Below are 21,870 nucleotides of genomic sequence, written 5' to 3'. Positions count from 1 at the left end.
AACAAGAAAAAGTAAAATAATGACTTGAAGGGCACTCAAATACACTCCTGGAAATGGAAAAAAGAACACATTCACACCGGTGTGTCAGACCCACCATACTTGCTCCGGACACTGCGAGAGGGCTGTACAGGCAATGATCACACGCACGGCACAGCGGACACACCAGGAACCGCGGTGTTGGCCGTCGAATGGCGCTTGCTGCGCAGCATTTGTGCACCGCCGCCGTCAGTGTCAGCCAGTTTGCCGTGGCTTACGGAGCTCCATCGCAGTCTTTAACACTGGTAGCATGCCGCGACAGCGTGGACGTGAACCGTATGTGCAGTTGACGGACTTTGAGCGAGGGCGTATAGTGGGCATGCGGGAGGCCGGGTGGACGTACCGCCGAATTGCTCAACACGTGGGGCGTGAGGTCTCCACAGTACATCGATGTTGTCGCCAGTGGTCGGCGGAAGGTGCACGTGCTCGTCGACCTGGGACCGGACCGCAGCGACGCACGGATGCACGCCAAGACCGTAGGATCCTACGCAGTGCCGTAGGGGACCGCACCGCCACTTCCCAGCAAATTAGGGACACTGTTGCTCCTGGGGTATCGGCGAGGACCATTCGCAACCGTCTCCATGAAGCTGGGCTACGGTCCCGCACACCGTTAGGCCGTCTTCCGCTCACGCCCCAACATCGTGCAGCCCACCTCCAGTGGTGTCGCGACAGGCGTGAATGGAGGGACGAATGGACACGTGTCGTCTTCAGCGATGAGAGTCGCTTCTGCCTTGGTGCCAATGATGGTCGTATGCGTGTTTGGCGCCGTGCAGGTGAGCGCCACAATCAGGACTGCATACGACCGAGGCACACAGGGCCAACACCGGGCATCATGGTGTGGGGAGCGATCTCCTACACTGGCCGTACATCACTGGTGATCGTCGAGGGGACACTGAATAGTGCATGGTACATCCAAACCGTCATCGAACCCATCGTTCTACCATTCCTAGACCGGCAAGGGAACTTGCTGTTCCAACAGGACAATGCACGTCCGCATGTATCCTGTGCCACCCAACGTGCTCTAGAAGGTGTAAGTCAACTACCCTGGCCAGCAAGATCTCCGGATCTGTCCCCCATTGAGCATGTTTGGGACTGGATGAAGCGTCGTCTGACGCGGTCTGCACGTCCAGCACGAACGCTGGTCCAACTGAGGCGCCAGGTGGAAATGGCATGGCAAGCCGTTCCACAGGACTACATCCAGCATCTCTACGATCGTCTCCATGGGAGAATAGCAGCCCGCATTGCTGCGAAAAGTGGATATACACTGTACTAGTGCCGTCATTGTGCATGCTCTGTTGCCTGTGTCTATGTGCCTTTGGTTCTGTCAGTGTGATCATGTGATGTATCTGACCCCAGGAATGCGTCAATTAAGTTTCCCCTTCCTGGGACAATGAATTCACGGTGTTCTTATTTCAATTTCCAGGAGTGTATGTCTGTGGCACGAAGACTTTTTAAGTACTAGAACCCAGCATGTTGTCCTGTATGGCAAGTGTTCATTGGAGACATGCTTATCAACAGGAGTGCCTCAGGAAAGTGGGATACGACCACTCTTGTTCTCCACGTACATACACTACTAGACAGACAGAGTGAGCAGCAACCTGCGACTTATTGCTGCCGATGCTGTAGTTTACAGAAAAGTGTTTGTCTTTGAACAACTACAGGAGGATACAGGATGACTTTGATAGACTTTCTGTTTGGTATAATGGGTGGCTACTTGCACTAAATGTGGAAAAAATGTAAGTTACATCAGACAAGCGGCACATATTACAGCACAAGTTGTTGCTGAAAATTGTTGTTGAAGGAATAGCATAGGGATGAACCACAGGGGCTGCCCTATATAAGAGTATATAAGTCAGGTCATCAGTGATGAGAGCTGCAGCATCTATGCTGAAATGAATAGCATGTCTGGAAAGTGATGGGAATTGAGAACGGTTCCTAACCAGCTGTGAGGGTGGGTCGTGAGTTGTGCTCAGATAGCTCAGTCGGTAGAGAACTTGCCCGTGAAAAGCAAAGGTTCCGGCTTGAGTTTCTGCTCCGGTACACCGTTTTAATCTGCCAGCAAGTTTCCATTGTTTGTTTGTATGTACATGTCCACAATCCTGGGACACACAAATCCCAGCACCACGGCATGACAGCACACCACCAGAGGAGCCAAAACAAAACTGCCGAGCCTGTGGATAAGGTGGAGTACAGTGCGGTAACTTGCTTTTAGCGGCATTGAAAATATTTCTGCTACCACAAACTGATCCAGTTTACTTCTTTATCGGTCTGCAGTGGCCTGACCCAGCTGCAACATTTTCACTGGTCTTGTAAACAAATTACTGAATGACACACTGCTTTATCAATGGTTGCTCGATTTTATTTTGTCTTCTCTAGCAGCATGCTATGGTCCTAAGTAGCAGAAATTCCACTCTGTACCAAGCGTGTACCTGCAAAGAGAAAAAGACTTAATAATATAATTTTATTTTTTTGAGTTGATTGTTAAATCTTTATGACTACCCCTTTAGTGAATGTGTATTGTAGAGTCGGGGGAGGGGGGGGGGTGTTGTAGTAATGAAGTACTTTGACTTCGAAGACTTTTTTCTACATTCTATACTGCAAGACAACAGTGATTTACTTTTTTGATGTGACTGCTAACATGTGTCAACAGTTGTCCAACTCAAAGTACCTGTCACCATATATAATTTTATGCTTCTTTTTTACTTTCAGTCCTGAAGGCTATAAATGAGGACAGCCCAACGGTTCCTACTCTGCTCACGGACTACATTCTGAAAGGTAAAGCTGCTCTCTGTTTTGGGATAAGATGATAACAACATATGTCTGTATCTAGTCTTTTTCTCTATTGTTTAGGAATAAAGGAGACAACTCACCAAAAGGCAGAAGCTCTGCATCATCGATACGTACTAATTCGTGAAATGATCTCCCGTGCCATATCCTCAGACACGCCTGATCCTCACATTGACCCCAAGAATCACCCACAAAGAAGCAGCCCCCTTGTCACCCAATACCACCCCGGACTGGAATGACTGAACCACATCATTTTTTTTCATTATCTATCATCATGCCCTGAAACGAGGGACATCCTACCCAAGATACTTCCAACCCTTCCCAAACTGGTGTTCCGCTGCCCACCCAACCTAACAACATTCTAGTCCATCCCTATGCCTCCCACCCTCAATCCCCTGTGACAGGGATCATACCCCCGTGGAAGTCCCAGATACAATACCTGCCCAATCCAGCCATCCAGCAGCACCTGCTCCAGTGCCATCACATGCTCATTCTACTGCCACCAGAGGCGAGGCCACCTGTGAAAGCTCCCATATTAGATACCAGCTCTGCTGCAACCACTGCACAGCATTTTACATTGGTATGACAACCAACCAGCTGTCAACTAGAATGAGTGACCACTGCCAAACTGTTGCCAAAAACAAGGTGGACAGTCCAGTAGCACAATGGGCAGCAGTACACAGCGTGTGAGATTTCAGTGGATGCTTCACAACCCATGCCATCTGGTTCTTCCTTACCAAAACCACCAGCTTTTCTGAGTTACGCAGATGGGACCTATCCTTACAGCACAACCTTCACCCCCACCCAATTTGTGCCCCCACATCAGCTAGTTATGTGCTGTTATCTCACACGCTAGGCCATGAAATTGCGTGCCCAGCTGTCTGCCACCAGCCCTGTCTACCTGCAACCCTAGCTAGCCCACAGACAGCTCCCCACTCTCCCAAGAGCCGCTGAACACTTCCCTCCAACCCTCTCCCTGCCTCCCACCTCTCTCTACCCCTCCCCTCCCCTCCACCCAACCCCGCCTCATCCCAGTACATTCAGTCTGGGCCAGGAAAGTGCTGGCAGTCGCCTGAACTTAATATGGGTAGACAGGTGTGTGTGTGTGTGTGGGGTAGGGGTGGGGGGGGGGGGGGGCGCGAGCACGCATGTGCGTGCATGTTTTTCACAAGCTTAAAAAAGGAAGTGCATTCCGAAAGCTAGACAAGCTCTGTACCTTCTGTCTTTTGATGAGTCATCTCCTTTATTCCTAAATAATTCGTAATTCTCAGCCAGAACTTTCCATACATTATTAGTCTTTTTCTCTCTTTGATTTCCTTTTGGTAACATCCAATACTATCTGGTCTTTGTTTTTTGCTAGTTAAGTTTCGTTTTTTTTCGCTAATGTATTTTTACCATAAATACATGCAGGAAAATTATTTTCGAATGTAAACTCAGTTCAATCACAGACATTTATCATATGATGAATACAAATAAAAATACATAACTTTTATGGACAAATGTCCACAATCACAAGCTCATACGTTCTTACATAGCCAGACCTAGATTCTTGACCTATTCGATTGCTTCATACAATGCACAGTGAATGTCCATTATTGTTCCTTTTTGCACTTGAACATGGCAATCAGCCACAAGATGGTGAATTGACTGTAAGAAGACAGTAAAAAAAAATGGTTCAAATGGCTCTGAGCACTATGGGACTTAACATCTCTGGTCATCAGTCCCCTAGAACTTAGAACTACTTAAACCTAACTAACCTAAGGACACCACATACATCCACGCCTGAGGCAGGATTTGAGCCTGCGACCGTAGCGGTCACGCGGTTCCAGACAGTAGCGCCTAGAGCCGCTCGGCCACTCCGGCCAGCCGAAGACAGTCCAGTTACAGTTTGTAGAAATAGCCCATCCCCACTTTTGCAATAGGTAATCACCCATGCCTTGCCCAGTTTTAATCCACATTCTTGATCCTTAATTGACATCTGCAGAGTTTTAATCCTCGTATCCACATGAAAGGATTCTCAATTGGATGCTTGTTGAGAACTGATGACAGATCTCACTGGATTTTTCATGAAGCGCTGACACTGACAGAGGGCCCAACAAAGTTGTTTGTTGTGCATGACCACAGCTTCCTTGATTTCAAGTGTTGGTGTTACTTTGTGTTAGGGCACAAAAATAACTAGGGTCAGATGCACCCATGTCAAAACTGTAGAACACGAAAAAAAAAGGAGTTAAGAATGACTACACGTTCCGCCCAATTGATGGAAGGAAAGACAGCTAAATACAGCGACTTGCATAAAGGCCCATAAAATACGCCATAGAGAACAGAGGTCCTGAATTAAAGATTAAATGTTCTTCACCATATTGCTGCGATGGACAAAAAATAAAATGTGGTCGACAGCCCACTCATCATTTGCTAAAGTGGCCGACAACTCACATGGCAAACATAAATGAGAATGTTAGTGGTTAAAAAAAAGGGCATTCTGTCAGGAAATGGCGAACCGTTAAAAGTTGAGCAAAGTGAGCTCAAAAAGGTAGGGGAACACCACTTGACAAATGGCAATGGCTAAAAAGACAGTGCCCAATACGCCTAGCTAAAATGATCTTACAGCGAGAGGGCCAAGAGCAGGTTGTCCACAAGTGACAGCTTTCCTGGACCTGTTGCATTAAGAGATGGATGGTGTAAAGCACACAGAAACTCTGAAGGGCACTGAGAGAGTTGGAGCAGATGATGCAATCGATTTCCCAGTCTCCGGATGTACTGCGTGGCCTGATACAGGATGAAGAGCTCGTCGGTGCCAATGACGAAGGAACACCCGACACAGTGGTCAGTCCGAGATCCATCAGTTACACAAAGGTACTATTGCAGAGTTCTGTACGAAGGTCATGAAACTGAAGGCAATAGAGCAAGACTGGACTACTGTCCTTAGGAAGTGAATGAAGGCCAAGATGAACTTGGGCTGCTGCACGAAACCGAGGTGATGAAGGGTTCACACACATTGGCAAAGTGGCAGGTAGCATCAGGTTAAGCGGCCGGAGCAGGAGGCGAAAGTGAACTCCAGGAAGGAAGAGGGACAGACGTGAAGATGCATGAACGAAACACCCATAGTGTAGTTTCCAATGGACAAAGAGCTAGTGCAAATGGAGGAGGGTGGTCTGATCTGTTTGCCAAGAAGTATGGCTGAGGACACGTAGGACACTGAAGGACCACTTAACAGCGGGCTGCCAGGTAAGACTCGTGGGAGGACCCAGAAAGTTTCCTACCAAGCATGAGCCCCAGGAATTTCGTAGTTTCAACGAACAGAAGAGCAAGAGGCCGAAGATGTAAAGGCATTGGAAGAAACCAATTGCTCCACAAGAAATTCATACAAATGGTTTTGTCACTGGAAAATCAAATGCCATTGTCAATGCTCCACGAGTAAAGATGATCGAGTCATCGTTGAAGATGCTCTCAAGGAGACAAGTCCGTGGGGAACTGCAATAGATCACAAAATCATCAACGAAAAGGGAGCCGGAGATGTCCAGGAGACAGGCCATATTAGAGTTAGTGGCGCTAGCAAAAGGGGACGACGCCCAGGACGGAACCTGAGACACACTGTTCCCGTGGACGAAGATGTCCGACAAGGCAGAACCCACATGTACCTTGAAAACACTGTCTTTTAAAAATTCCTGAAGGGAATGGGGCATGTGGCCACGGAAGCCCAGAGTGTAGAGATCGTGGAGGATACCAGTCCTCCAGCAGGTGTCATGGGCTTTCTCCAAATCGAAAAACGCGGCCACAGGCTGGTATTTCTGCAGAAAACCATTCTTGACATGGGTTGGAAAAGCGACAAGATAGCCAACTGCAGAATGGTGCGCTCGAAATCCACATTGTGCAGTGGTCAGTAAATTGTGAGACTCGAGGCACTGTACCAGCCGGGCATGAATCGTAGGCTCCATCACCTTGCAAACACAGCTGGTGAGAGAAATCAGGTGATAACTACGAGGGTTGCCCAGAAAGTAATGTACCACATTTTTTTTCTTCAACAATTCTTTATTGAAGATGGCGAGAATTACACACATGAAAGAATGGTGTTTTATCTATACACCCTATTTATCTCCATCCTGTTCTGTGGCCTTCCTCCAGCACGAAACAAGGGCGTGTATGCCCTGTCGGTACCAATCCTTGTCCTGGTAGTGGAGCCAGTGCTTCACTGTGTGAATCGCCTCCTCATTGTCCTTAAGATGTCTTCCTCGATTGTTATCCTTTAATGGCCCAAACAAATGAAAGTCCGAGGGGGCTAGGTCAGAGTTGTAAGGTGGATGGGGTAACACTGTCCAACCCTGTTTTGCGATGTGTTCAGCAGCTCTGAGATTTGTTGGGGCCGAGCGTTATCATGTTGCAGCAAAACATCTCCGGGATTGCTGTGGCGCCTAAGTCGCCGGAAGGGCGTCTTGAGTTTTGCTAAAGTGTTGACATATGCTTCAGAATTAATGGTACTGCCTCTTGAAATCACTTCAATGAGAATCACACCTTCACAGTCCCAGAACACGGTGGTCATGACCTTACCGACAGAACCAGTTGCTTTGAAATTTTTCTTCTGTGGGGAGTGGGAATGGCACCATTCCACTGTCGTTTTGTTTCACGCTCAAAATGGTAAACCCAGGTTTCACCACCTGTCACAATCCGGGACAAGAAGGCCTCCCCCTCGCCCTCAAAACGCTGCAACAAATCAAGACAAATGTATTTTCTGTGTGATTTGTGATCCACCGTTAGACGCTGTTAGACCCATCCTGCACACACTTCCTTTATTGATTGACAGATGCAGCGCCAACTGTTGAGTCATAATACTTCTGTCCTCGCAAATGGCAGTGACACCTCACTGCAACGTCAGGTGTGACAGCCGTGGATGGTTTCCCTGACCGCTGCAAATTGTGGAGCTCGGCCAAACTGCCTTCTGATGACCTCACCCTCCATGCTCAGTGACTGACTGTACTTCTGTCAGCAGATGCTTCATAGACTTTGCGCAAGTGTTTGTGAATATTCCCAACACTTTCTTTCTCTACACTGAGAAATTCAATGACAGCACATTGCTTGTAACGTACATCACCTCGTAACCTCCCTCTTATTAATCGATTTATTCTGCTTGCGATATAAAATATGACTGTGGATCGCGTGTATGCCTAATGGATTTTTTCTAATTGTATAAGGCTATCTTTCCCAAAGAAGTGATACCAGTAAGCAGGAGGAAAGTGTACAACCGACTCTTCTGATGGAAAGTCTACTAAAAATAAAAGTAATTAAACCGAACAGGGCTATAATTTCACTGGACAGAAATCATGAATCCAAGAGTTACACTAATGAACGAAAAGGAAGTAATTAATGGTCGCTAGCCCGATAGGGCAATTTACATCCAAAATCCTGTACAAAATGATGGGAAAGAAAAACATGTATTATTAAACACTGACATGGCAATTAAAGGTCGCCACTTTTTTTTACACTAATTTTAAGTGAGAATGTAAAGATAAAGAAAACTGAGAAGCCACTCTTACGTTATGTTTGGCATTAAATTTTGAAAAAGGCAATCGAGTAATGATTTGAAAATATGCAATTAAACTGTATGTTAGTACTGAATTTCGCTACGTGAACAATGACTTTCAGTGACCTCAGCATTACGTCATCAAAGAAATTTAGAAAAAAAGAAAGCACTTTTTACTTTGCCGTTACTTATTTTGCAAATTGGATTTCATATTATTGTCTAAACAACTGAGCCTTTTTTTTACTGACTTGAACAGAATTAAATGCTAGAATACGAACCAAACCAAACAGCCGTGTGCTCCAAGCTATATGTAAAATAAATAAAACTTCCGCACTCTTAATTTGTGCATTTCGTTAGATTTGGATTTTTTTCCAGTGATTGATTCTCAAACTTGAAAAATGAAATTGCTTTACTTTAGTCATATACTGAAGCCTCTGTTTACAACATTTAATTGAAAGTAGACTGAGGCTAAAATTCTTAAAAGAGAAATTATTCATTAATAAACTGGTTGTAACCATTTAATTTGTTTCTTATGACACTCAGTTAGCATATTAGGAAAAAAAGGAACAAGGATCAAGCTTGGTAACAATGAGGACACAATCGCCCTGAGTTTAACTGATTATTATTTAAATAAATCTTATCAATCAAATCCCATTCAGTTGTGCTTCTGGGTTAGCCGTTAATACTTTCTACCAATGAATTCTTACTTCAGTGTTGTGCATACGACGAAATTCGGAGCAGACGACGAAACTGTGTTGCTGGAACTGCTGTTGTTGTTGAAGACGGTAGCACATTGTGGAGCTAATTATAGGAACGGGCAATCGTAATTAATACAACCTGTTCCGCCCGTCCACTCCTGCTCTTGACATCTGGCCAGCGCACGTAAATGATGCTGCCGAATATGGTACACTGTACTGCGAGAGCAGTACTACAGACACTGGTGGAACCCGTCTCTCGCTCTCCGTGCGCTCTGCACAACTCCCTACCCAAAGATTTTACAACGCACAAGCATTGCTATTATCGTTGCTAGTCGATGCAAATAAAATTCCTTCGGCTTTTTCCCAGAGCTTATAAGTTTCACAGTAAAACACAGATAAATACAATGAAACGTCAACAGACTTCTACCTAAATGTACACATACAGTGAAGCAATGTCCTTACTTATTAAAAGAAAGCATTTAAATTACAAATACTTACATAGAAATCAGAAAAAAAGTTATATATTGGTAGCACGTGCCATGCATATTGCATTTTCCGTGTTACAACCTACAGATGACATTTTAAAACTGTCCTGCAGCTGTGCTATCTGTCGGAAGTTACAGAAACATTACACGCTCACTCAGGAGACATCAAATAATACATATGTAACGTTTTGCATGAGAAAAAAAGGTGCTACATAACTTTCTGGGCAACCCTCGTAGAAGGAAGGTGTTTGCCCTTACCTGGCTTAGGTATGGATATAACAGTGACTTCACGCGCTAGTGGTTGGGAAACGTGCCCTCTGCCCAGATGTGATTTTACACTACTGGCCATTAAAATTGCTAAACCAAGAAGAAATGCAGATGATAAACGGATATTCATTGGACAAATATATTATACTAGAACTGACATGTGATTACATTTTCACGCAATTTCGGTGCATAGATCCTGAGAAATCAGTACCCAGAACAACCACCGTTGGCCGTAATAACGGCCTTGATACGCCTGGGTATTGAGTCAAAACAGAGCTTGGATGGCGTGCACAGGTATAGCTGCCCATGCAGCTTCAACACGATACCACAGTTCATCAACAGTAGTGACTGGCGTGTTGTGACGAGCCAGTTGCTCGGCCACCATTGACCAGACGTTTTCAATTGGAGGGAGATCTGCAGAATGTGCTGACCAGGACAACAGTCGAAAATTTTCTGTATCCAGAAAGGCCCGTACAGGACCTGCAACATGTAGTCGTAAATTATCCTGCTGAAATGTAGGGTTTCGCAGAGATCGAATGAAGGGTAGAGCCATGGGTCGTAACACATCAGAAATGTAACGTTCACTGTTCAAAGTGCAGTCAATGCGAACAAGAGGTGACCGAGACGTGTGGTGGTGGTGGTGGTGGTAGTTAGTGTTTAACGTCCCGTCGACAACGAGGTCATTAGAGACGGAGCAAGCTCGGGTTAGGGAAGGATTGGGAAGGAAATCGGCCGTGCCCTTTCAAAGGAACCATCCCGGCATTTGCCTGAAACGATTTAGGGAAATCACGGAAAACCTAAATCAGGATGGCTGGAGACGGGATTGAACCGCCGTCCTCCCGAATGCGAGTCCAGTGAGCTAACCACTGCGCCACCTCGCTCGGTACCGAGACGTGTAACCAATGGCACCTCATACCATCATGCCGGGTGATACACCAGTATGGTGATGACGAATACACGCTTCCAATGTGAGTTCACCGCGATGTCACCAAACACGGATGCGACCATCATGATGCTGTAAACAGAACCTGGATTCATCCGAAAAAATGACTTTTTGGCATTCGTGCACCCAGGTCCGTCGTTGAGTACACCATCGCTGGCGCTCCTGTCTGTGATGCAGCGTCAAGGTAAACGGCAGCCACGGTCTCCGAGCTGACAGTCCATGCTGCTGCAAACGTCGTCGAACTGTTCGTGCAGATGGTTGTTGTCTTGCCAACGTCCGCATCTGTTGACTCAGGGATCGAGACGTGGCTGCACGATCCGTTACAGCCATGCGGATAAGATGCTTGTCATCTCGACTGCTAATGATACGAGGCCGTTGGGATCCAGCACGGCGTTTCGTATTACGCTCCTGAGCCCACCGCTTCCATATTCTGCTAACAGTCATTGGATCTCGATCAACGTGAGCAGCAGTGTCGCGATACGATAAACCGCAGTCGCGATAGGCCGACCTTTATCAAAGTTGGAAACGTGATGGTATGCATTTCTCCTCCTCACAAGAGGCAACACAACGACGTTTCACCAGGCAACGCCGGTCAACTGCTGTTTGTGTATGAGAAATCGGTCGGAAACTTTCCTCATGTCAGCACGTTGTAGGTGTCGCCACCGGTGCCAGCCTTGTGTGAATGCTCTGAAAAGCTAATCATTTGCATATCACAGCATCTTCTTCCTGTCAGTTAAATTTCGCGTCTGTAGCACGTCATCTTCGTGGTGTAGCAATTTTAATGGCCAGTAGTGTACGTATGAAGGAGAAAGTGCTAGCCCGCAAGAGGGAGGTTCTGCAACTTCTGAATGTGATCATAGTCCAGCCCTGGGGCAGAGGATTGGGACGAAGTTAATGATCTAGCTCCCTCACAGTAAAGGCGGCATTGTAGCACTCAGGATTCTGAGAAGAGAAGCCTATCGCCCAAGCATTCCCCACTCGTTTCCAACGGAGAAGGCAGGATGGTAGTGAGTGGAGCTCAAAATCTTCGCAAAAAAGGTGTTGTAGATAACAATATGGTCCAGTATGACATCATCTGCTACTGTCAGGCTGGAAACTGAGCAATGAACCTTGGTCCCAGAGAGCCGTCGGAGGTTGCCACAGGAAAGAAGAGGGAGTGGAACTGTTAAAAGAACTTGTTAAGGGAATACAGCTATCTTTATTTCTATCCCGAAGAATTCGAAAACACGCAACTGTTTATAACAAATGCAGTTTTTCATCATAGGATGACGGTTAAAAATGCGGAGAGCACGTCTGCACACGCGTATCGCATCATTGCATGCCTCGGTCAGCGTGGTAAAGAGGAATTGCGAGGAATGGAACGTTCTGCGGCAGTAAGGATAACGTTTGTAAGATATTCTCCCTTGTCATCATGACTGGGGAAATGATGTTCCTCGTAGGTCGCCAAGGAGCGGTAAAGCGTCCAGCCGGCCTTCGAAAGCTGTCATTTGGATGTGCATGTAGTTGAGGTAGGAGTCAGCAAACGGACAGCGCAAGGGGAATAGTCGCTCCAGTACATGTCAGAGATAACAGACCACTCGAGATGATGGGGAAGCTGGGCAGTTGTGTTGTGTTTTGTTTTAGGACACAAAAACAACTAGGGTCATACACACACATGTCAAAACTGTAAAAAACAAAGCCAAAGAGAGGAGTTAAAAACGACTACACGTCAATCCGAATCGACGGAAGAGAAGACAGCTGAAACAGGGACGTGGAGAAAAGTCTATAAGATGTCCCACAGAGAAACGGAGGTCCAGAACTAAAAATTAAACGGGCTTCACCATATTGCTACGACGGATAAAAAGTAAAATGTGGTCGATGGCCCGCACGTCGTTCGATAAAACGGCTGATAACTTAGACGGCAAACACAAATGAGAACGTAATTGGTTTAAAAAAAAGGTCATTCCATCAGGAAATGGCGGACCGTCGAAAGTTGAGCACAATGTGCACAAAGTGGTGGGGGATCACCACTTAACAAACGGCGATGTTTAAAACGACAGTGCCCAATACGCAACCTAGTTAAAATAATCTCCTCACAGCAAGAGGGCTGAGAGGTCACCCAAGCAACTGGGAAAGGCTTAATAACCTGGAGTTTGTTTCCAGTGGTGATGCCAAAGTGGAGGGACGAGGACTGCAGCCTTGGCAGCAGCCTCGTTTCCTGTCAGACTGGCGTGATGAGGAACCCATATACATCACAGTGGCTCCATCAAGAGCAAGCAAGTCAGTCACATCTATCCTGGACCCGTTGCATGAAGCGATGAACAGTATTCAGCTGACACTGTCTTAGAAGGGCACTGAGAGAGTCTGAGCAGATGCCGCAATGTCGCTCGACACATTCCGTGGCCTGATACAAGGCGAAGAGCTCTGCTGTGAATACTGAACAGTGTTCCAGAAACTGATACCGAAAAACGTTGGTGCCAATGATGAACACATACCCGACACTACGTCAGTTTGAGAGCCATCTGTGTACATAATGGTACTATCGCAAGTTCCATGCAAAGGTTGTGAAACTGAAGGCGATAGAGCAAGGCTGGAGTAGTGTCATTAGGAAGCAAATGAAGGACAAGGTGAACACGTTCCGCCGCAAGAAGCCACGGTGGTGAAGGGTTCACTCCCACCAGGAAAGTTACAGGCAGCGTGAAGTTAACCTGGTGGAGCAAGAGCTGAAAGCAAACTCCAGGAGGTTGCAGAGAAGACAGACACGCCCCATTCTGGAGATCCAAGGAGTCATCGACGAAGGAGGCATAGGATGGTTGGCCATGCATGACAAATGGCATGCATATTAAATGAGAAGAAAGTCACAGAAGTAACACAGAGGTATTTTGGCAGTTTCTGCTTACAGACTCTCAACGTGGTTAGTGAAATAGGCGTCGGTGGCAAACAGATGCCACGATGGTGGATAGAATTGAGACGGCATAAGAGGGCAGACATGCAGATGCAAAAACGAAACATCCATAGTCTAGTATCGAACGGACAAGGGACCGGAACAAACAGAGGGGGTGGTTCGATCAGCTCACCAGGAAGTATCAGTGAGGACACGTAGGACATTGAGGGACCACATACAGTGGACTGCCACTTAAGTCATGTGGGAGAACCAAGAAAGTTTATTGTCGAAATCCAGGAATTTCATAGTTTCAATGAACGGAAGAGCAACAGGCCCAAGATGTAAAGACAGTGGAAGAAACCAATTGTGCCACCACAAATTCATACAAACGGTTTTGTCAATGGAAAAATGAAAGCCATTGTCGATGCTCCATGAGTAAAGACGATCGAGACATCGTTGAAGGCGCCACTCAATCAGACAAGTCCATAGAAAGCTGCAATACATGGCAAAATCGTTGAAAAAAAGGGAGCTGGAGATGCCCCCTGGGAGACAGCCCATAATAGGGTTAGTGGTGATAGCAAAGAGGGCGACGCTCAGGACAGAATCCTGATGCACACCATTTTCCTGGATAAAGGTGTCTGAGTCAAGGCAGAACCCAAACATACCTTGAAAACACGGTCTTTTAAAAATTCCTGAGGGAAATGGGGCATGCGGCCTTTGAGGCCCCACGTGTAGAGGGTATGGAGGATACCAGTCCTCCAGCAGGTGTCATGGGCTTTGTCCAAATCGAAAAACATGGCCACAGTCTGAGATTTCTGCAGGAACCCACTCATGACATGGGTGGATGAAGTCATGAGACTGTCAACTGCAGAACGGCGAGCACGAAAGCTGCATTGCGCGGTGGTTCATAAATTTTGAGACTCAAGCCACCATACCAGCCAGGCATGAATCATACGTTCCATCACCTTGCAAACATAACTGATGAGAGAAATTGAGTGATAACTAGAAGAAAAGTGTTTGTCCTTACCAGTCTTAGATATGGGTATAACAGTGGCTTCACGCCAGCGTCTGGGAAACTTGCCCTCTGCCGAGATGTGGCGGAGGATCAGCATGAAGTGAGAGCATGATCTAGCTCCCTCATAGTAAAGGCAGCACTGTAGCAGTTACGATTCTGAGATGAGAAGGGAATCGCCCGAGCATCCTCCGCTCGTAGGAAGGCAGGATGATGGTGAGTGCAACTCGAAATCTCAGCAAAATGGCGGCCCAATGTGTTGGAGAGAGCAATAGAGTCCACAATGAATTCGATTGCTACAGTCAGGCCAGAAATTGAGGAGTGGATCACGGTCCCAGATTGCTGTCGGAGGTTGGCCCACTCAATGAAACAGGGAGTGGAACTGCTAAAAGAACTTGTGAGTGAAATCCAGCTAGCATTTTAGCTATCCCAGAGCACGCGACAACACTGTGCGTGCAACTGTTTATAATGAATGAGTTTTACATCATAGGACGATAGTCAAAAATGCGGAGAGCACATCTCCACGCACGAATTGCGTCAAGGCATGCCTCAATCCACCAAAGGACTGGGACACAGCCTGGTAAAGATGCAGTGCAAGGAATGAAACGTTCTGTGGCAGTAAGAATAATATTTGTAATAGATTCTACATGTTCATCACAACTGCAGAAATGTTGTACATCGAAGGTCGCCAGGAAGAAAGTCTCCAGTCGACATTAGTAAGCTGCCATTTGGGTGTACACATAGGTGGGGTAGGAGTCAGCAAACGGATAGCACATGGGAAATGGTCCCTGAGGTATGTGTTACAGAGAATGGGCCACTCCAGACGATGAGCAAGCTGGGCAGTGCAGAAGGATAGGTCCAAATGGGAATAGGTGTGTGTGGAGTCTGAAAGGAACATGGGTGCTGCAGGTTTAAGGCAGATGATTGAGAAGATCAGCTACGATAGCACCTCTCTGACAGATTCTAGGAGAACCCCAAAGGAGATGGATCGCATTAAAATCATTGAGCAGCAGAAAGAGGTGAGGTAGCAACCCAATAAGCTGGAGGAAGTCTACCCTGGTGACATGGAATGACAGAGGGATGTAAACGGTACAGAGGGAAAAGGTCAAGAGAGGAAGGAAAAGGCAAACTGCAACAGCCTGAAGCCACATAGTCATGGAGATGGGTTGGCTAGGAATGTCATCCTGGATGAGCAGCATGACCCCCATGAGATGGAATGCTGTCCTCGGGGGAAGGTCAAAACGATCAGGAAGAAACGCGAGAGCTTAAAGCAATCATGAGGATACAATCCAGTCTCCTGCAGGCAGAGAACAACTGGACACTGCGATTCTAAGAGCAGCCGTAAATTTTCTTTGTTTGATCAGAGGCCATGAATGTTCCACTGAAGGAGAGTCATAATGAGAAAAGGTGATGAGGCAGAAAATGAAGGGGTGCCACCTTGGCAGCTGCCAAGTGCCAACCTTCAGGTCTACAGAGGCGTCAGCATTCGCCCTCTGTCAATCTGCTGAGTTCAGGGCCGAAAAACGGTTGACCGTGTGCACAAGCAACACAGAGGTCACCTGGACGAGGGTATCACGTGGTCACACCATTGAAGAGGATCATAGAGTCGGTGAAGGAGAAGACCATTTGCCTTTATTTGACTTCTTGGAGCCTTTCCAGTCGGCAGAGAATGACTCAGGTGTTTGTTGACTAGAGGGATGTAGGAAGTCATCGCAAGATAATTCCTTCTGTCCATCGGGCCTGCCAGTTGTGTAGCTGATGATTTCACTCTGGGAGTGAATGTTTGGTGGCTTCTTGCACAGCTGGAGAAAAGGGATGCTACCATGACACAGTGGTGAATTTGAGGTCGCACGTCTGCGTGGCCACGTCCTTCATGGAGCAAGAACGGTACTGTAAGTGCCAGATGGTAGAATGCAAGGTTTGCGACTTGCCAGTAACTTGCGAGTGACCAGGTAAGCCACTTTTTCCTTTACGCTGATCTCCTGGAAAGCCCGCTCATCAAGATACATGGAACAATCTCAAGAGGAGACAACATGGTCACCATTGCAGTTGATGCAGCAAGTAGAAAGCGGCAGACAGTTGCCCTCGCTCACGTCCCTACCATAGGTTACACGTTTGGTCGGTTGTTGAGAAGACATTCAAGTGTGGTAGAAATGTGCCATTGGTAGCAGGGCATTGGATTTGGAATGTACGATTGGGCTGTGATAACTTCATAGCCTGCTTTGATCTTGGACGGAAGCACCACTCTATCAAAGGCCAGAAAAAGAGTGCGTGTGGGCACTAAGGATGGATCTACATTTTTCATGACCCGATGAATGGCAATTACACCGTGATCAGAAAGCTACATTTGGATTTCTGCCTTACTCAGATCATCGAGCAGCCTTGTGTAACACCACAGGAAGAATGCAATGTTCAATGGGCCTCAACATGAACGGGATAGCCATGGAGGAGCGAAACTGCAAGCAGTTGTTGTACTTGTGAATCAGAAGTTACCTCGAAAATCAAATTGTCATTGTGTAAACGAGATCAGGATTTCATGGGGCCAGCAATTGCATCAACACCTTTCTGAATAATAAACAGATTTACCATAGCGAAGGACTGACTGTCTTCATTAAGTAAAACCATGAGGAACTGCAGTGAAGCTGAGAGGGTCTTTGATTCATTACACTCATTCTGTTTACATTTACTACACGTTGACTGTGAAAAAGACAATTCGCTCATTGCAAGAAAATCCCCATGATTGCCAGCATCTCCGATGGTGCACTCCTTCCAACTGGCCCCCTCTCAGAGGGGGGCGCACCCGCCTTATGCTATTGTTCACACCTCAGGTCACACCTCCCGAACACCTGACAGAGGGACTAATCGGCAATTTGGGAAGGTAGTAGTTCAGGCAACCATCCCCTCCTGGGCCTAGTCTGTACCAGAGGATACGTGCGAACCCTACCTGTCAACCCAGGGCTGGGAATTACGCGTTACCCGGTCACATGTTACGTGTCAGATGCGTGGGCAGCCTTCAGGAGCACACAGGGAGAAAGAAGAAAAAGAGGAACCTCAAACACCAAATCGGAGGAAGGATAGGAGAGGGGAAGAAAGAAAAGAGGAACGAAAAACAGTGGAGTAACTGCTCTGATATCGGCTACTGAAAATGCAGAACAAATTTTCAAAAAGATCCCAGACATGTTCTCCAAGGGAGTGGAAAAAGATTAGTGAGAGGATAGACATGCAGCATGGAAGGATAAGATGCTGCAAAGGCTGGGACCCCTTGCTAGCCAAGCACAAACCCGCCAAAGAGTTATGAACTCCCTGTGGGGTGTGTTGGTGTTGTGCTTGTATGATATCTGGATGAGAGGATAGCCGAGGATTCTTCTAAATGTTGTTTCAGATCATCCGCAGAGCTTCTAAAGTTCTTCGAGCTGGAGGTGGGATTCTGCTGAGAACAGGAAGCCATAGGGTGTTTGTATGCTGAAATAGGTCCCATAATTATTCACACTGCCTGATTGAGTTGCTTGTCTATCTTCTGAGCACTATTGACCCAAACTGCAGTATTCAGCAACACAGTATGATATAACCAAGGCTATGGATATTAAAACATAAGAATTAGCTCCACATGAGTTACCAGCACATTTTTGAAGAACATTACTTCAGACATCCTCTTTAGCAGCTACATCTGTGAGTGTGCTTGAAAGTTAGAATTCTATCTTGTGTTATTCCTAGGTATTTTTGTGTACTGGAATATGAAAAGATTTGGCCTATGAATTTGACTTCTAGTTTTTAATTTCCCTGTCTGTTGCATAGGTAAAAATGTAGATATAACCCTTTTCTGAGGCTTTACACCATTTCTTGCAGTACACATCTAAGGCTTCCGTATCAGTGGACAAAGTGGTTTCAGCATCAGAATAATTGGAGCTGTGTATTACCAAACAAATGTCATCAGCGTAAATGAATTTTGTTGAAGACGTTTCCAGTAAGTTATATATATATGTATACAGACTGAAAAGGAAGGAAGCCAAAACAGGCCTCTGAGGTAAACCATCACTTAGTTTCAGTGCTGTGCTTCTGTCAAGTCAAAATAGATTCAAATCCCATCAGATTCGAACAGAAAAAGCAATCACTCAATTACTTATTCTTTCTGTAAGTTTCTTTCCCCATTTTTCTTTGTACTTCTTATTTTCTTGCTATGTTCTCTTCTCTACTTCTCATAAAAATTTAGTCTTGAGAAGACTGGAAGCTTGTACTTTTAGTTTTGAATTATTGTCTGTTTAGATCATATTCATGCAGTACACTCATCTCTAATTTGTTTAGCTAACTTGTGTTATCCCATGTTTTTTACAGTGGGGAAAAATCATAGCATGTCTCTGCATTATCGAATTATAGTTTTTTGAACATTTCATGTATGTTTTTAGTTGCTTCTGAATAGGTGTTCCACCAGCTTTTGACACCTGGACTTTTATATGTTTTGCTATTTTATATTACACTCTAATGCAACAGAAAATAGTCTCATTGATGATGACAGTGAACTGTGCACATAAGACCATGGTTACTGCAAAACTATCACTATTTTAGCCCAAATAGTTTTACAAGTTCTTTAAACCACCTACAAGACACAATCTGAGAAATGTATTCTGACATAATCATTTTGCAAAAGAATGTAGTAATAGCATATAGTATAAACATTGTCTGTGGTACTAATCATTTGTATGTCGTTGTTTTCCTAGTCAGTGGTATAAAGTTTATTACATATGCTTCTCAATTTTGTGTGTATACTGAATTCTGCTTATAAAAAAAAGAGTTGCCCAAGATCGTCTACCATAAATATCTCTTTTTATTTGTTTCAGTTTTATGTCCGACGTAAAGTTATCGCCGCCTCTGTTCTACTTTTGGAGGTATACTACAATCCTTGTCGAAGCACATTTTCTCAAATGTGCATCTGCCGTATGCTGTATCTTAGCTATCTCAGCAACAAGTATTTATTGTACACAAGTTCTGCGATGTATGAAATGGAGTGATCTGAAAATGTGCGACAGGAGTGATTATCGGGAAGGGGAGCAAAATTTTGCACTGTCCAATCCATTTTATACATTTCAGCATGCACCTTCTTTATACCTTCAAATTATTCTTGATTATGTGTAATTTAGGCTCAGTGTTATCAAGCAAACAGGCACTCGTAAATTAAAGGCACAGGAACAAAACCTTAAAACCACAAGAGTTACCACAAATACCAGTTCAGTTTATTAGGTACTCCCATATGGCTTCCCACTAGAACTGGACCTGCTAGATTTGTGAGCAACGTTTATAATTCAGTGGAAAAATTTATACAAAAAAAATCTATATTTGACTTATAAAGCACAAGAAACTTCAAATTACAAAACACTCTGTGATAAATAAAGGGAGTGATCACATATTACACTTGTGCCTGTTAGCAATACAGTTGGTATACTGAGTTGCCCAGTTCCACTGCAAAACATTACCTGTTCATCAGCTTTATGTATTGACAGCAGCCATTCCACATATTTATGTGTGTGCATATGTATCTCAAATCTTTAATTAAAGCATTAATTAAAAATGTAAAGTAAATATTATGTAAATGCTGTATATTACTCTAAAGATGTCTATATAAATATATATATTGGTTTCTGAGTGTTAGACACTGAACCTTATAATTTTTGTACAAAATGCAATGGTTGATATTTTTGTATTTACAATTTTATTTATTATTTAATTCCTACATTGTTGCAGTTGTGCTGCTTCAGTTAGTTAGAAATGCCTTGCTGTATCACTTCCTTCACTGTAGTTAATTAAAGTGTGAGTCATTACAAAACATTACTTCAGAACCTGCTGTAAGATTCTTTTACAAATGCTGTCTCTGGTTTTGGGAAGAAGCCTGAAAAGTTCATAATGAACATGTTTAAATGATTTTTCAGGAGCTAAAAATTCCAGCACTGCTTACCTTCTGCACTATATTTGGTCTTAAATTTGCAAATGAAACAGGAAGAAGAAGAGAAGTCATGTTAAAGATGAGTCATCAGCTTTTTGGAATGGTATGATGTAGAAGAGCCTGACTGCAATAATTATGTTTGAGAAAGTTTAACTTTAGAAAAGGACTGTAGCAGTTGAGGTAGACATTAATAAGGGTTTAAAATCATCCATAAAAGTTGCACAAGATCGAAAATTTTGATGATACTTTTGTTGCATTAATTCAGTATTCTGAGACATTTGAAAGAAGCATTCAGTGTGTAGTATCATATCAAAATGGAAATCAGAGTGCACATAGTTTTCTCTTTTCTGCAACAGAGAAAGCCATTTTTTTTAAAAAAGTCAGTAGCATCAAACATATTCCATATTTCTGAACAAGTTTGCTGGTTGGAGCACTTTACTTATCAATAGCTAACATTCTGTGGCAACATTGTTTCACTGTCCTAACAAAGTTTACTGACTGTGCATTTTATAAAATTTTGATATTTTACCACACAAGACCTGCTACATCAAAAGGAAAGGAAAGGAAAAAAGATCTACATCACAGTTTATTAGCAAAGTGTTATAATCTTCTCGCAAAAACCAACTTACTGCGCCCACAAAAGTACCATGAGAAAAAACCAGTGTTAATGTGTCACAGGAATTAAATGAAAGGTAAGATTACCGAGTAAGTCAGAGCACGTTCTTTTTCTGTGCACAATTTTGAATGGGAAGAGAAATGCTTATGCTACACTAAAGAAGAAAAAAAAAGGGATTTTCAAAACCTTGGACAACTTAACCACTTGATTTCTTTTTGTAGGTTAATTATTACTTATGAAAGGGACACTGTTCATAGGGTAGTAAGTTCTGTATTACCTGTTTTGAAAATATGTCAAGTGATTGCATCAGCCAATAGTAAATGTAATGTCAAACACAATGAGCTTTATTTTTGTGTGTGTGCATTGAAGTACACAAGAAATGGCACAAGTCCTGCAGTGTGACATACTGTGAGATTGTACCAGTAGAGGAATAAGAATAGCTTAATATTACTGTAAAATACTGAGAAATAAAGAGGAAAACAAATGTTCTTTGATTCAATTATTTCTCTCCCCCCCCCCCCTCCCCCTCCAGACAATCATTATCAACACAGTAAAACTATATGATTCCTTTTACTTCCCAGGTGGCATAAAATTGATAGTTCCTTGTTATATATTACATTGCTGAAGCAGTATCCCACTCCCAAATTAAAATTTATCACTAATCTCTTGTGCAATGAATCACCCCAATTACCTGGAAAAACAGTACTGGTCTC

At 44.5% G+C, this 21,870-nt stretch overlaps 1 protein-coding gene across 1 annotated transcript in view; it reads left to right on the top strand.

The window, feature by feature from the left end:
• Window positions 1-21,645, top strand: part of LOC126425265 (fasciculation and elongation protein zeta-2) — a 428,469-nt gene extending 406,824 nt beyond the window's left edge. The window contains exons 7-8 of the mRNA XM_050088235.1: window positions 2,746-2,811; window positions 19,442-21,645. Of these exons, the coding sequence (XP_049944192.1) occupies window positions 2,746-2,811; window positions 19,442-19,458 (83 nt within the window). The 3' untranslated portion in view covers window positions 19,459-21,645. The remainder of the gene's footprint in view (window positions 1-2,745; window positions 2,812-19,441) is intronic.
• Window positions 21,646-21,870: the final 225 nt, after the last annotated feature.

The sequence above is a fragment of the Schistocerca serialis genome, chromosome 10 (assembly GCF_023864345.2).
Source record: "Schistocerca serialis cubense isolate TAMUIC-IGC-003099 chromosome 10, iqSchSeri2.2, whole genome shotgun sequence".
NCBI lineage: Eukaryota > Metazoa > Arthropoda > Insecta > Orthoptera > Acrididae > Schistocerca > Schistocerca serialis.
Note: the sequence above shows the minus strand (reverse complement) of the source record. Positions and strands in the feature narration are given on the sequence as shown.